The sequence below is a fragment of the Amphiura filiformis genome, chromosome 9 (assembly GCF_039555335.1).
Source record: "Amphiura filiformis chromosome 9, Afil_fr2py, whole genome shotgun sequence".
NCBI classification, from domain to species: Eukaryota; Metazoa; Echinodermata; class Ophiuroidea; order Amphilepidida; family Amphiuridae; genus Amphiura; species Amphiura filiformis.
Window position 1 is genome coordinate 44902539 of NC_092636.1, and position 13468 is coordinate 44916006.

The window sequence follows — 13468 nt, forward strand, 5'->3', positions numbered from 1 at the left end:
AACCTTTCGGACATTTGACCCCAAAATTGGGTTGTAAACTCTACGTAGTTTGTATGGGCCCCCTATAACCTGAGTTGCTAGTCTGCTGATGAAAGTCGACAATGAAAATTCCAGGTCCGCAAATTTTTGTGTTGTGATCAAAGGTTTAAACCACTGAATAATATGAACTTTTTATATTAACCTACCTGTTGATAGACTTCAATGGTCGTCCCTGCAAGCTGCATAACTTTACTAGATGATCCCCACACAGGATGGCCTTGTAGACTACGATGGAGTACGGGCTGTAAATAGGCACTGTAGATACTCTTCAGTTGGTTGGTATCAGCATAACTGAAGAATAACAAGACAAAGAATGTTCAGATATTATTGAGATAAACTTTCCACCTTTTCAGTAACTTTCCTGTTGCCATTTTTATTACCTTTTCCTTGCATACGTCACGTGATATGCCAAAAGCAGAAGCAGCCAAAAAAACAGCCACAGACTATTTTTTATTGAATTTAAATTTTTTGCATTTGTGATGGTAATAATGTTAAAAATGTTGCCTGAAAGTTTCGGACTGAAATTTCATCTGCAAATTGCATTTTTGTACACTTTTAGATGTAAACTTTGATCATATTCCCACACAACAGTGAACTTTAAAGGACGATATCTCATTTTTGACTTTTATGATACTCTAACTTTGGAATTCAATAACTTAGCTTTGGAATATCCGATTTCCACGAAAAAAGCAGTTATCACTATTACAGTTATTTGTATAAAACTCAAAAAGGACCTATACCCAGATCTGCCAGACCATACCCAGATTTGAGCAAAATGAATTACAAGCACAGGTCAAAGAAAAATATTAACTTTTTAAAAAGTTCAATGCAAAATTTCCAAAATACATGTTCCTTCCTGCCTTTTGGCCCAAGTTGAATAGATTTACCTAATAGAGCATATCCTCACAATAGAGGTGAATCTTGAAGTCGGGGTGTGTCTGCCTACTGTGTGGGCAGCATTCATACTGGCTACTATTTGAATAGCTTTACCTTATAGAGCATATCCTCACAATAGAGGTGAATCTTGAAGTCGGGGTGTGTCTGCCTACTGTGTGGGCAGCATTCATACTGGCTACTATTTGAATAGCTTTACCTTATAGAGCATATCCTCACAATAGAGGTGAATCTTGAAGTCAGGGTGTGTCTGCCTACTGTGTGGGCAGCATTCATACTGGCTACTATTTGAATAGCTTTACCTTATAGAGCATATCCTCACAATAGAGGTGAATCTTGAAGTCAGGGTGTGTCTGCCTACTGTGTGGGCAGCATTCATACTGGCTACTATTTGTACACCATCCAGTCCAACCCATTCCAGATTGCTGTCATAGAAACCTTTGTATGTCAGCACCTGAAACAAAATCACAAACAGAAAAAGAAAAACAAGAGCATAACTAAATAAATTATTTAACTACTTTTCTGTAACATATACTTTTGCAAGAAGTTGCTATCTAAATTGATTGCACGATATGCAATGCAGCGCTGCTTAATTAACATTCATACACTCCTAGATAGTGCAAACCAATCAGAGCAAGCGTTAGTAAATTACTAGTCGTGCATAAATATTGTATAAATTGCACGGGCACGCAGTCCGCGCAGTGCTTTCGGACGCATTCATTTTTCTTGCGGGTGGATGCATTTATATTTGTTTGAATTTTCAAACATTTTAGTCACAATTTTGTTATAAAAATTGCATAAATCACAGGATTTTTTAGTCGTGTATGAAATAGGTTAATAAATGCGTATCACTTGTTGGGAGTGAAATTGTACAAAATAGTGCACGCATAATGAGATGTTGATGCGTCTAATGCTCGAGCCCTGAAGGGGGTGCATTAGACGCATCAACATCTCGGTACAAGTGCATTATTTTGTACAATTTCTCGAGCAACAAGTGATACGCATTTATTAACCTATAAACGATGCGTCAGATTAATTTTCTAACAGTGAATTGGGTGTTTGCTCTTTCATCAAGGGCCAAAAAATTCAAGTGAGATTGGTATCACCGACTCAAACAGCTAGTGTAAAGACACAATACAAAAGGCTTTTTATCAAGTAGGTTTCATGGTGCTACTAGGGGAACAGCCGCAAAAGTCTATGTTGGGTAATCTTCCTGGCTACACCAAGCTAATTTAATTATACCATGCATACTCTCTACTCAACCCAAAAGCTGGAAGAAACTTGGGGGCCTGATCCTGGTTGCGAAGGTCATTTGTGTAATGACTAGGTGTGGGCTTCTAAGCAGCAATGTCCCTGAGTTTTGTTAAAGCCATAATGTACGATCTTATAATATGAAATTGGTTATTTTTTTTCAAACCTGATTTTTTTGCATATTTGTAATGTTTACACATGTCCCAACTTGCACCTAAATGGAATCGGTCAAATTTGTTGTCTTTGTAGGTCAACAGAGCAAAGTTCGACATATTATCATAATTTAAAAATTATGATATGTCCTCCCATAGAACTGCATGTTAAACAGCCAAAATAACCAGTAGGGTTTCTTTTACTTTACCTTGTTATTTCAGCTCGAAATGGACAGAAACCCTTCCCAACAATTATTACTAGTATTATATCAGCGTTTTGAGTATAGAATAACAAATTTGAAATTTGAAGGAAATCGTGCAAGGCTTTAAGGCAAAAATGACAAATTCTCTTGCTCTGATCGACACTGAGCGCCATGTTAATGAGTGACACATGTGTTATGTTGCCTTCATGAGCACTGCTCGGCATTTACTAACGCTCTACCCACCTGCTGTAAGAAAGCAATGAGTTGACAGGTGCCCCATTTGTCTGGTTTAGGCAAATTCAGATCCTTGAGATATAACACCAGAGTCTCACAGTCCTTGGGTCGGTAAACTCGTCCCAGTGTTCGTGACTCAGTACCATGCATGTCTGCTGTAACTTCTGTAGTACATGGTCAGGTGATGTCTGAGCGCTGCAGTGTATGGTAGCTACCTGGGTGGATCGCAGCTGAGCAAAACAGTGACGAAGTACAAGTCTATAGGAAGAATGCAACAGTTATAATTTTTAATGTTACCTTTTATGTCAGAGTTGGTCTCAGAAGACAACACACATATCTTTTGAAAATTGCAAACTGGTCAATTATACCTTATTTTATCTACGATTGCAATTTTTTTCGCAAAATTGGGATGAGTGAGTAAGCAAAAAAATGTAATAAAAAAGATATCACGAATAGTGCATAGCCTGTTTGTTTAAACTACATACCACATAGGGTGTTTTTTTTAGCTTCTTCCGAGACAAACCTTTCTCTTTTATAGCAGCATTGGCTATTTCTAAATTTCTCAAAACTATTAAGATAGAAGAAATAGAAAAATAACAATAATTTAACAAAATGAAATATTACCCTTTGCCACAACCATCAGGTCCAACTAGGATAAAAGGTTGTCTGTGTTCAGGGTTAAGCCATGGTGCAAAGTAATCCAAACAACGCTGGATGTCAGGAGTCAATACTACAGGTAATGCATTAGGTTTGCTTAAATCTGATGCTGATATCTCATCTAATTCCTGCATGAATAATGTAGAAATAAAATACCATGTTAAAATTCTATCTATCACAACAAAACATTGGACTAATTAATGGAACAATTTAGTTTGTTTGTTTGTTTGCATGTTTATGATTGTTTGCCTGTCTGTCTGTCTGCCTATTTCAAACTCAATAATGAAGTAAGGAGGCTGCCTATTAAGCTACTTGCAGGTTCCGCCATTATGCACTATGTGCGGGAGAGCCTCGAACTGGCAGCATACATGAAAGGAAGAATTATGTAACCTTACACAGAACGTTATGACTAGTTCAATTCCCATTCATGTATGCTGCCAGTTCGAGGCTCTCCCACATAGTGCATAATGGCGAACTGCAAGTAGCTTAATATGAGACACAAGTCACTTTTTAGCGACTGGAAAGGAAAGAAGGAAGAAATAAGGAGAGAAAGTTGTTTGCTCTGGGTGGGATTCGAACCCGAGACCCCTCGCATGCACTAGGGCGCTGACACTTACCCACGGGTCTTTCACTGGCCGGGCCAACAAAAAGGGTGATTGCGTCACTTAAGGTGATTGCGTCATCACATCATGTGAGATGCACGCACGCACAGTGCATATATCATGTAGTATTTTGTAGTACTCAGGTGTGTTAGGGTTAATATATGCAAGGATTGGAAATAAATGATGCAGACTCAAACTTGGTGTAATTAAAACCCTTCAGAAATATATGGTTACAAAATTAGTGTTGTTAACGCGGTTTAAGTTATAACTTTAATTGTCTGCTACCGACACATATAAATTGTGTGTAGAATGTTTGTAACTGCAACCGTATCTGCATTGAAGCCACACTCACTTTCTAATTCAAATTTCAGAAAACCTATACCATACCTTAGTTTCGTAAGTCATGAGGCGGCCACTCCTGGTATCATAGTAGGTGTCCAGGGGTCGTCTAGGGTCAGGTGGTGACTCATGCACCCAATGCAACACCTGTAATAAGACAAACAATAGTATTGCTCTTTGTACTGGCCATACGATTCAACATAAAATGTCCAAGTTTTGAGATATTTTTCAAAATATCAAGAGCTATCTTAAGAACCTCTGAACCAATACTAGACTTGTTGGTACTCATTTAAATACATTTTTCATTTTGATTCCAAATATGGTCATGTAAATGCGCAATTATGAAATTTTTGATTTTTAAAAAGAAAATCTGGAACTTGTCGTCTGCAGTCGACACCCGCATTGGAGAGGGTTAACTCATTAATTGTAATATCACTTTTTGTTCAAAAAGATACTATATGTTACAAACGTATGTGAATTACTACACAGAGTATAATAATTCTTTCAATTCATCAAGGAGAACATATTAGATCCTGGTCAGATGTACATAATTACATCATCCCACCATCATTTTCTTTATCATGGTCCGGCTATAGTTGACTAAACAAAGTATGGTCACACAGCAGTGTACTATAGTCGGATAATGGTTACTAAGAGCTTGATTTCACGCTGAAATGCATGATGGGATGATGCATTGTGCGGGTCACACAGTTGGTTGTTTGTACCAACTATAGTCTAGCCATAGTAACTTGGGCGCTAAAGATGCTAATTAGCATCGTTGGGGGAAAATGGTATGACTATAGTTTGACCATGGTTGCTTGCGGTCACACGCTACCCGTACCATGGTCCTAACATCTTTACTTGATTAAAACATGCACGTCTAACCGGGGTCTTAGATTATGAATTCTTAGTCAGTGGCTGTGGTTTAGTTTGTAAGCGCTGAATTTCGTTGGTTCCTGGTTCCTATCACATGGTAGACAGAAGATAGCGTTGCCGTGGAACATGCTTGTCAAAGGGACTCGCTGCACACATGTAGCATGTTGTAAGCAAAGTGGGTAATACGACACAAAATACTCGTAACTGAATTTGTATGTTTCGTTCATTTTAGAATATCTAAATAGGAATAATATAGTTTATCCTAAATTTTTAGTTATTAAAATAATATTTAACTGACATATAATGAGAATGCCAGAACGACTCTGTGTTAGAAAGAGCTTGTTTGAAAAAAATGTTTAATTAGATTTTGTTGGGTCTGTGTTAAAAATAACCCATAATTATTATACCTCTTTCACAAACGCGTCTCCCTCTTTGCATCCGTCAGATTAGCTCCCAATCCTCTGATGAGACACACCCCAAAATGAGCTTCATCCCTGACATCATACAGATGAGACAAGCCATTCATAACCACACCTACAAGACTGGTATCCACAATGAACTCATTGTTCTTCATGACCCAGTCTAATGCTTTGAAGAAGTGCTTGTCTATCCAGTTATTAAGAGTGGATTGTTGGTCTTCAGGCTGCTTGCGTAACCATGAGGTGACTAGATCCTTCACTGAGGTATCTTCATCACTACAGGATCAAAATTAAATAATAAAATTTGCAATTGTTCAAGAAAAAAAAAAAATAGTGTTAGTAGGCGGGATTATTATTTCTGATTATACACATAATGTGCTCTACCTTGATGCAAATAACTTTATATAGTTGAGCAAAAAATGTGACATTTTCTAATTACAATTTTTTTTTTAAACGTTTAAATAATGAGGTTCATTACGCCTCACTCATTATGCACAATCATGTTACTGCCTCAAACGCATTATTTAGGTGTAAAGGATATGGCATTATCCTTTATTTCTTTAAGAATTGCAATTATATGATGCACCAAATGGAAGATCACTGTCTTAGTGAAGCAAAACATAATGTCGCGCTAGGTGGGGAGGGTCAAATAAATTGTCTTTGATTGAGACAAGTAAATGCTGTAACTACCACAAAACACACATTACTGTCTGGCGGAAGAAAAGACACAATAATGTTAGGAGGAGAGGGGTCCTAAAACCTATGTTTATCAAGCGGTCATTCTTACATTACCCTACCTCATAAAGATCATTCCCATTCTGGATATTGTAGCTGGTGAAGCACAGCTCAGATCATGGGTCTCAAACAAGAAGTTGACGTTAGGACCAAACTGTATCCTCTCTCCCGATGGCATGGTCAGCAGTCTATTGTCATCCAAGACAGAGTTGAGTGATTCAATCCATTCTGGGTCAATATCCCCATCACAGATGATCCAAGACTGTATCTCTGCATAAGATTAATATATCACAAATATTAGCAAAAGGAAAATTTGAATTTTCTTCTCTTGATTTTTTTCCAAGACCACGTAATACTAGGTCTTATAGTTTGTTCCGCTTATAATTGGCAAAAATTACTTGGTTTTTGTTACTGTGCACATCGATAAACTCCAAATGTACACTCGCGTAAATTCACCCCTGCTCGCCAGTGACGCATTATGCAATACTCAACTAGTGCTGCACCCAAGTGCGTGCATGTCTTCTTTAAGTTGACACACAAAAATAGAATTTGAGCAAATTACACATGAGGTTTTGTAATTGGGGCCACTTTTGACACACAAGGTTTTGCATTTGACCCGATGTTTTTTCCGCCCAGTGATGACAAGGACTTTGAAAAACTATTTTACCTTGAGGTTCTTTGACAACCTGTCTGGCACTGAACGTCAGCACACCATCTGACCACTCCCTTGTGTCCATATCAATATGACCCAACAGCCGTGTCCTTGGCATGGCCTTAGGATTCATGGTATACTGCTTGACCACTTGACCAACTTTATTGAGACCAGCCCTCAAGATCTGCCATGTGGTTGACTTGCCTGAGCCACTTGGGCCTACCACAACCACACCTGTTCTCTGTCTGAGTTGTTCATACAACTCAAGAGCTTTCTTGATCTGTAAAGTTCAATGTATATAGAGGTAAACAAGTAAAGAGTCAAATTTACAAGGTTGAAATTTAATCAAAATAACCACATACCAGGACACCAAAGGCTATTCCAGTTGAAATCTATACATCCCCTATGGAAGACGTGACCTTGAATCTCCCACACAGGGAGTGTAGATTTAAAATGGAGGCACCCATTCATGTAACCCCATTAGAAATTCACACTCCCTGTGTGGAAGATTAAGGTCATGTCTTCCATAGGGGGTGTATGAATTTCAAATGGAATACCCCAACTGGTGTCATATATCTGATGAATATACTCTGGTATATTAAGAACCTTTCCTAGAATCACCAGATTCTTCTCAAATTGAAGCTCTGTGATGCATGCGCCATAGTATCATTCATCAACAAAATCAATTTAACTAAACTTCCGAGTTGCCTGCCATGCATCACTTCACACTCTAACAAAACCAGGAATAAGTCACATTTTTGACATTTCATGATTTGAATATAAATGTAAGCGCTAGACAATAAGTTTTAAAATGATACCAAAATTTTATAAATAGCATCACTACTTTTCAATATATGGATAATTTTGTAAATGATACCTTTATATTTTTGCCTAATTGCTATTCTGAGAAATGAAGCAATCAGTTTTCTGCTTTACCCAAGATTGAATAAGGATTATTGATTAAATATACCTCTTTTTAATAAGTACTTTCAAGGATTTGAAAGCCCACTTAGTCCCACCATCAAGTACCATGAAATTAAGAATTTCAAAACATTTTTTATGGGAATGTCATCTTTAAAAGCCTGTAACTCAAAAACATGCCTAGAGACTTGTTCCAGTTTTTTGTTGGAGTGGGTCACATATACCAGCGTAAACGCATAAATGATCAACAATCACACTGATTGGTTGATCAACAGTCGTGACATCAACATAGTTAACCCATTGGTCATCTATATGAAGAAAGGGTGGAGACTTCACTCCTTCTACGCGATCAATGATCACCAGCGCATACCAGGAATTGAAGAATTAAACAAATTTACTGTTTTATATTTCCAAATTCCAAACATACAAACTATATTTGTTTACCTGTGTGTCCATTGGAATAAGATTGGTGGCGGTGCACACATCTCGAATAGCCTGCGCTAGGCTCGGGTATTCAATATCCTTCATATCAATACCAGGGAATACATCCTTGACGAGATTATCAAATCTAGTGCTGTCAGAAAATGTCAACTTGGATAGAGTGTTGACTCGGAGTGCTTGCACCACCAGACGAGCTTCGTCTATTTTATCTGAAAAACACATCAACAAAATCATTACATCAACCTAGAGAAGCTGGTCATTGTAACTCAAAGTGAGTCGTGTTGCAGGAGCCATATTTTTCAAGTTTTAACCATTTAACTAAAAAACTGCAGTGTACATTGATCGGTATCAAAAGGAAATTTTTTGAGGAAGCCAATAATCATATTTATATATCCATAGGTCTTGTGGTTCTTGAGTTACAGTCGAAAACCTTTTTAGGTGTTTCTCCTGAGAGATTCATGGGCATTTGGGCATAAATTACACCTCTTGGTATCTTCTTTACATAACCCATACCGTACCTCTTGAGTGTCTCTTTATTTGTCTCAACATTTGAGCTCAAACACCGCTAGGATACGTTCACCTCTGACTCGACTTAATAATATCACCAAAATAGGGAAGAATAATTCTTTCTAACAAATTTTCATTCGTTATGTCATTCATGGTTCAAAGGTGTTGCTCTTATGTTAAATTCTGTATGGCACAAAGAAATATATTACAATCATTCGCATGTCCAATGGACATATGAAAACAATTTGATTACAGACTTGAGGTACCTTTGCTTTCTTGTGATGCCTTCTGTTGTCTCGCTTTTTGAAGTAGATTTCCTGAGCCCCGTAACACAGTCTTGAGAGCTCTCAATCCCCAATCATAGTGTTGCTGTGGAGTGAGTAATTCCCTGAAAGAAACAGGTATAGATTTTAATACTGTTAAAACTAAAGTTTTACGGCATAAAATAACACTAAAAGCCATTTTGATTCGATGAAGAGTTACAAATGAAAATAATAACTTTGCCCCCTTTAGTCTGAGTGCATTGTGTGAAATCAGAGGGTATTTATTCCGGGCCTCTGTATGTTTCAAAAATACCTTGGCCCAAAACAAGACCCTTAAATTTCACACAATGACCTCAAACTAGGGGGTGCAAAGTTATTATTATCAAAATGACAACTTCATAATTGCACTTTCATTTGAGCTATTCTATTTAAAATCCACACTACTTCTGTGGAAGATTTAGCTCAAGTCTTCCACAGTGGGAGTATGAGTTTAGACTAGAATAGACAATTGGGTGACTTCCACTCAAAATACTCACTCCAGTTGTGGAAGATATAGGTAAAGCTATTACACAGGGGGAAAATGGATTTCAAAATGATTAACCCTGACAGATTACATTTGAAAAACATACTCCCTCTGTGGAAGATATTTCCAAAATCTTTCACACCGGTAGTATGGATTTCAACTGGATTTCAACCCATAAAGTGAACATACTTGCTGAGTGTGAAAACAGCTACCAGTTTACGTCCCAAACTCTTGCCTTCCTTGAAGCCTTCAGAGAAGAGAATGACCTCAGCAATCTGCTCATTGTCTGGTCTTGACATCGCCACTGGACGGAACAGTTGTTTGAGATTATCAGGCAGTTTTTGTCTTCCGCCGTAGCCTTTGCCAGCAGGGTTCATGGTGATGAAGATACCCGAATTAGGGTCCAGGTCAATCTGTAAAACATGGCATCACATCACTGATTTCAATTCAAAATTGTACTTTACATTACTTTATTCAAGTGACTTAGGCTTTTATTACTACTACTACTGTACTAGGCCTGAATACAAAAATGCTTTTGACCAATCGTATATGTATGAAGTTTATAAAACAATTCTATTACCTCCACAACCCATTATTCAAAATCGTGCACTGTGATTTGTTGAAAGCGTGATACTGTATATTAGCGCTGTTACACATCTACGCAAAGCATAACGCTTGGTTACGTGTTCAATATTTCCACAATACAAGCTGTCACTTAGGCCATCTTAATAATATCCTGTGTCTCAAAGCTGCCGCGTGCGTTAGTAAAATCGTGCGCATATATAGTCCTCTTTGAAAATCAAGAAATTCATTTTTATCTCTTTTTATTATTTTTTTTAACAAAGAGGCGAAAATAAAATTCAAAATTCGTATTTGATTTCAAGTTTTCGATTTTTTCGCAAACTTTGGATACAAAAATAATAAAAGAAAAGAATAATAGTTTGTAGCAGTGACTTTTTTGTCTGCTATTCCAACATTTGCAACATTGGATATTTTTTGCACAAAATGCTTGTCCAAAATCCTGTACTGACACATAAAAAAATTAAAATTAAAAAAAATACAGTAAAAAACACCGCATTCTGCATTAGGTTTTCAATTTCTCACAAGCTTTGAGACACAGGATTTAATTAAGATGGCCTTACGCTTTGGCTATGCGTACGCGCTCAACCGGGTGAGGTAAACAACTTTAAATATTTGGGGAAAAAAGTGACATTTACTCTTTAAATCGCACTGTTTTGCGGTAATAGAATAGAAATAAAGGGTGTAGCATTATCCTTTACACCCAAATAATGTGTCCTCAGCAGTAAAAACGTTTAAATGATGTGTTCGGCTGCGCCTCACCAATTGTTTATGTTTTTACTGCCTCGGATACATTATTTGGGTGTAAAGTATAATGGACTACCCTTTATTTCTTAAATATAGACTGCTCTTTATTCAGGAGATGGTGAGACCGTCAGGTCAGGGCGAAATAGTAGACCCATGGGCTCAAGATCACCTCGGGGAAACAATTCCTACCATCTCCCTCACGAGCAGTCTATATTTGTATACCATTGTCCTGATATGATTAGTTTGCATAACCTACTTACATCTTTGCCCAGTAATTGGCAGTGACTCTTCTTACTCTTAATAGCAGCTTGGATAGTTTGAATCTGCATGGACACAGCTGATAACACAGCCTCCTCTAAACGATTGAACTCATCAAAACAACCCCATGCACCGCACTTCACAAGGCCTATGAAGATACGACCCATGGATTTCACGTCTATTCCCTGGAAAAATAAATAAAATGATAAGAGAATGTCATAATATATGACTTATCACTTCAAATGCTGCAAAGTTACTCCCAGTGCAACTACAACTAAATTTGGGTCTGGTTTGAGCTTGAAGAAGGGTGGAAAAATCATCCCTCAACCAGAGTAGAGGCGTCAGAGAAAACCTTCAAATGGTTGGGATCGGGTCATCAAGCAACTTCATCACTAGCTGTCGGACGACCCTAGGTTATCCACCCACCTTAAGACCTCGATTAGAATAATTTAATCATAATTTTAACCTGGCACACCATTTTTATAGTAGGAAGGTCAATTCTTTTTAAATACTGGAGTAACCTGGCCTACCCTAAAATTTAGGGTCAGAAAAAGCACTACATTTTTCAATTTTGGGTGCACTTAAAAAATTGTTGGAAAATGTACACATATCACACAGTATGTGTGATTTTTGGAAAGGAAATGAGTAAAAATATATAAAAAATCTTCCAAACTACCTAATATTTTTTCAGCCTCTTACACCAATATATATGAATTTTTTTCAAAGGCCTAACGATAGGGGAATGATTTATGGTTGTGATCCATTTAAAATAAAGCCAAAAGTACAGCATTTTGATAAGCCCTTTTGGGCAGCACATAAAATTCCACACTATACAAATAATTTATTTGGCTATTTCAGTTGAAATCCATACATCTCTATGAAAAATATGACCTCAATCTCTCACACAGGGGGTGTAGTATTCAAATGGAATCTACCACTCAAGAAACCCCATTTGAAATTCACACTCCCTGTGTGAAAGATTAAGGTCATGTCTTCCATAGGGGGGTGTGGATTTCAACTGGAATTGCCCATGACCTACCTCATCACAGTTGAAAACCAAGACTTGTCTACCAAACAATCCTCCAAGTGCTTTGACTGACTCTGTTTTGCCTGTACCTGCTGGTCCATATGGGTTACCGCCCATGCCCATATGCATGCCTTGAGTCAGGGTCAGGTAGCATTTGTCTGTCAGAGGGGTGTGGACAAGCTTGCCAGCATTGCCTGTCAATAAGAAAATGAATGTTTAAATGTAATGCTGTATCATATCATACAAATCTTTTTTTCTGGGAATTTAGGAGTCAATATCAAATTCTTCAAAACCTAACTGTCGACCACCAGCATCCCTGGAAGTACTGGCTGTTTAACCTTGTTCTATTGTTCCGGACAATATATAGCAGATCTATTTTTTGTCAGGGTGCCAGCTGTCAACCGGCAGTTACATTTTATTGAAATGAACCTTTTATGAATTACATATTCTATAAATGTCTTCAAAATCAACTGCTTTATACTTTTTTTTAATTGTTTACAAATTCTTAATGTGGGTAGATAATTCAGTGTTGAAACACTGCTCTCCTATGATGCCTAGGAACCAAGGTCGGGTGTACACACAGTCAGGTATTACCCTGATCAGAACTGGCTGCAAGGTCTTTGTCATCCATGTACTGCATCTGCCCCACATTTCAAATGCAGTAATAGAGAGAGCGGATAACTTTATATGAATTTTCCCCCACTGGGGATTGAACCAGGGACCTCCTGCATCAGAGTCTAAGACCTTCCCCACTGGGCCATGCTGCTGTCTTTTTACTTTGCCTCACCTTGATATTCATATGTGTATGCAAACTCAGCATCCACCATTCTCATAATTGCCTTGCTTCCATTGCCCATATAATATTTGAGTTGTTTCTGCCATAGCCATTCCTCACAATTCAAGATATTGCCGTCTAATAGCTGCTGAGCTACATCAATGAAGTGAATGTTGTCCAAAATCAGAGCCTGAAACAGTAAGGTTTGAAGCGATGTAAAAGTAACACAAGTCCCACATTCTGTTGCCCGATATGCATGCATTCTGTTGCCCACCAATGTGCCTATGTTAATTAACCCTAACCGCACCCCGGGACCGCACCTGAGCCTCAGATAATGAATCCTCAGTCATAAACTTCCTGTACCTTATCGCCCC

The 13468-nt window shown here is 37.9% G+C and overlaps 1 protein-coding gene across 1 annotated transcript in view; it reads right to left on the minus strand.

The window, feature by feature from the left end:
* The window catches only part of LOC140161044 (cytoplasmic dynein 2 heavy chain 1-like), a 141860-nt gene that overhangs the window by 59378 nt on the left and 69014 nt on the right, over positions 1-13468 (minus strand). The window contains 16 exon segments of the mRNA XM_072184425.1: positions 186-330; positions 1236-1387; positions 2783-2908; positions 2911-3031; positions 3398-3558; positions 4420-4518; positions 5225-5231; positions 5664-5942; positions 6464-6671; positions 7069-7333; positions 8419-8624; positions 9189-9310; positions 9898-10121; positions 11295-11477; positions 12332-12513; positions 13107-13284. Of these exon segments, the coding sequence (XP_072040526.1) occupies positions 186-330; positions 1236-1387; positions 2783-2908; positions 2911-3031; positions 3398-3558; positions 4420-4518; positions 5225-5231; positions 5664-5942; positions 6464-6671; positions 7069-7333; positions 8419-8624; positions 9189-9310; positions 9898-10121; positions 11295-11477; positions 12332-12513; positions 13107-13284 (2658 nt within the window).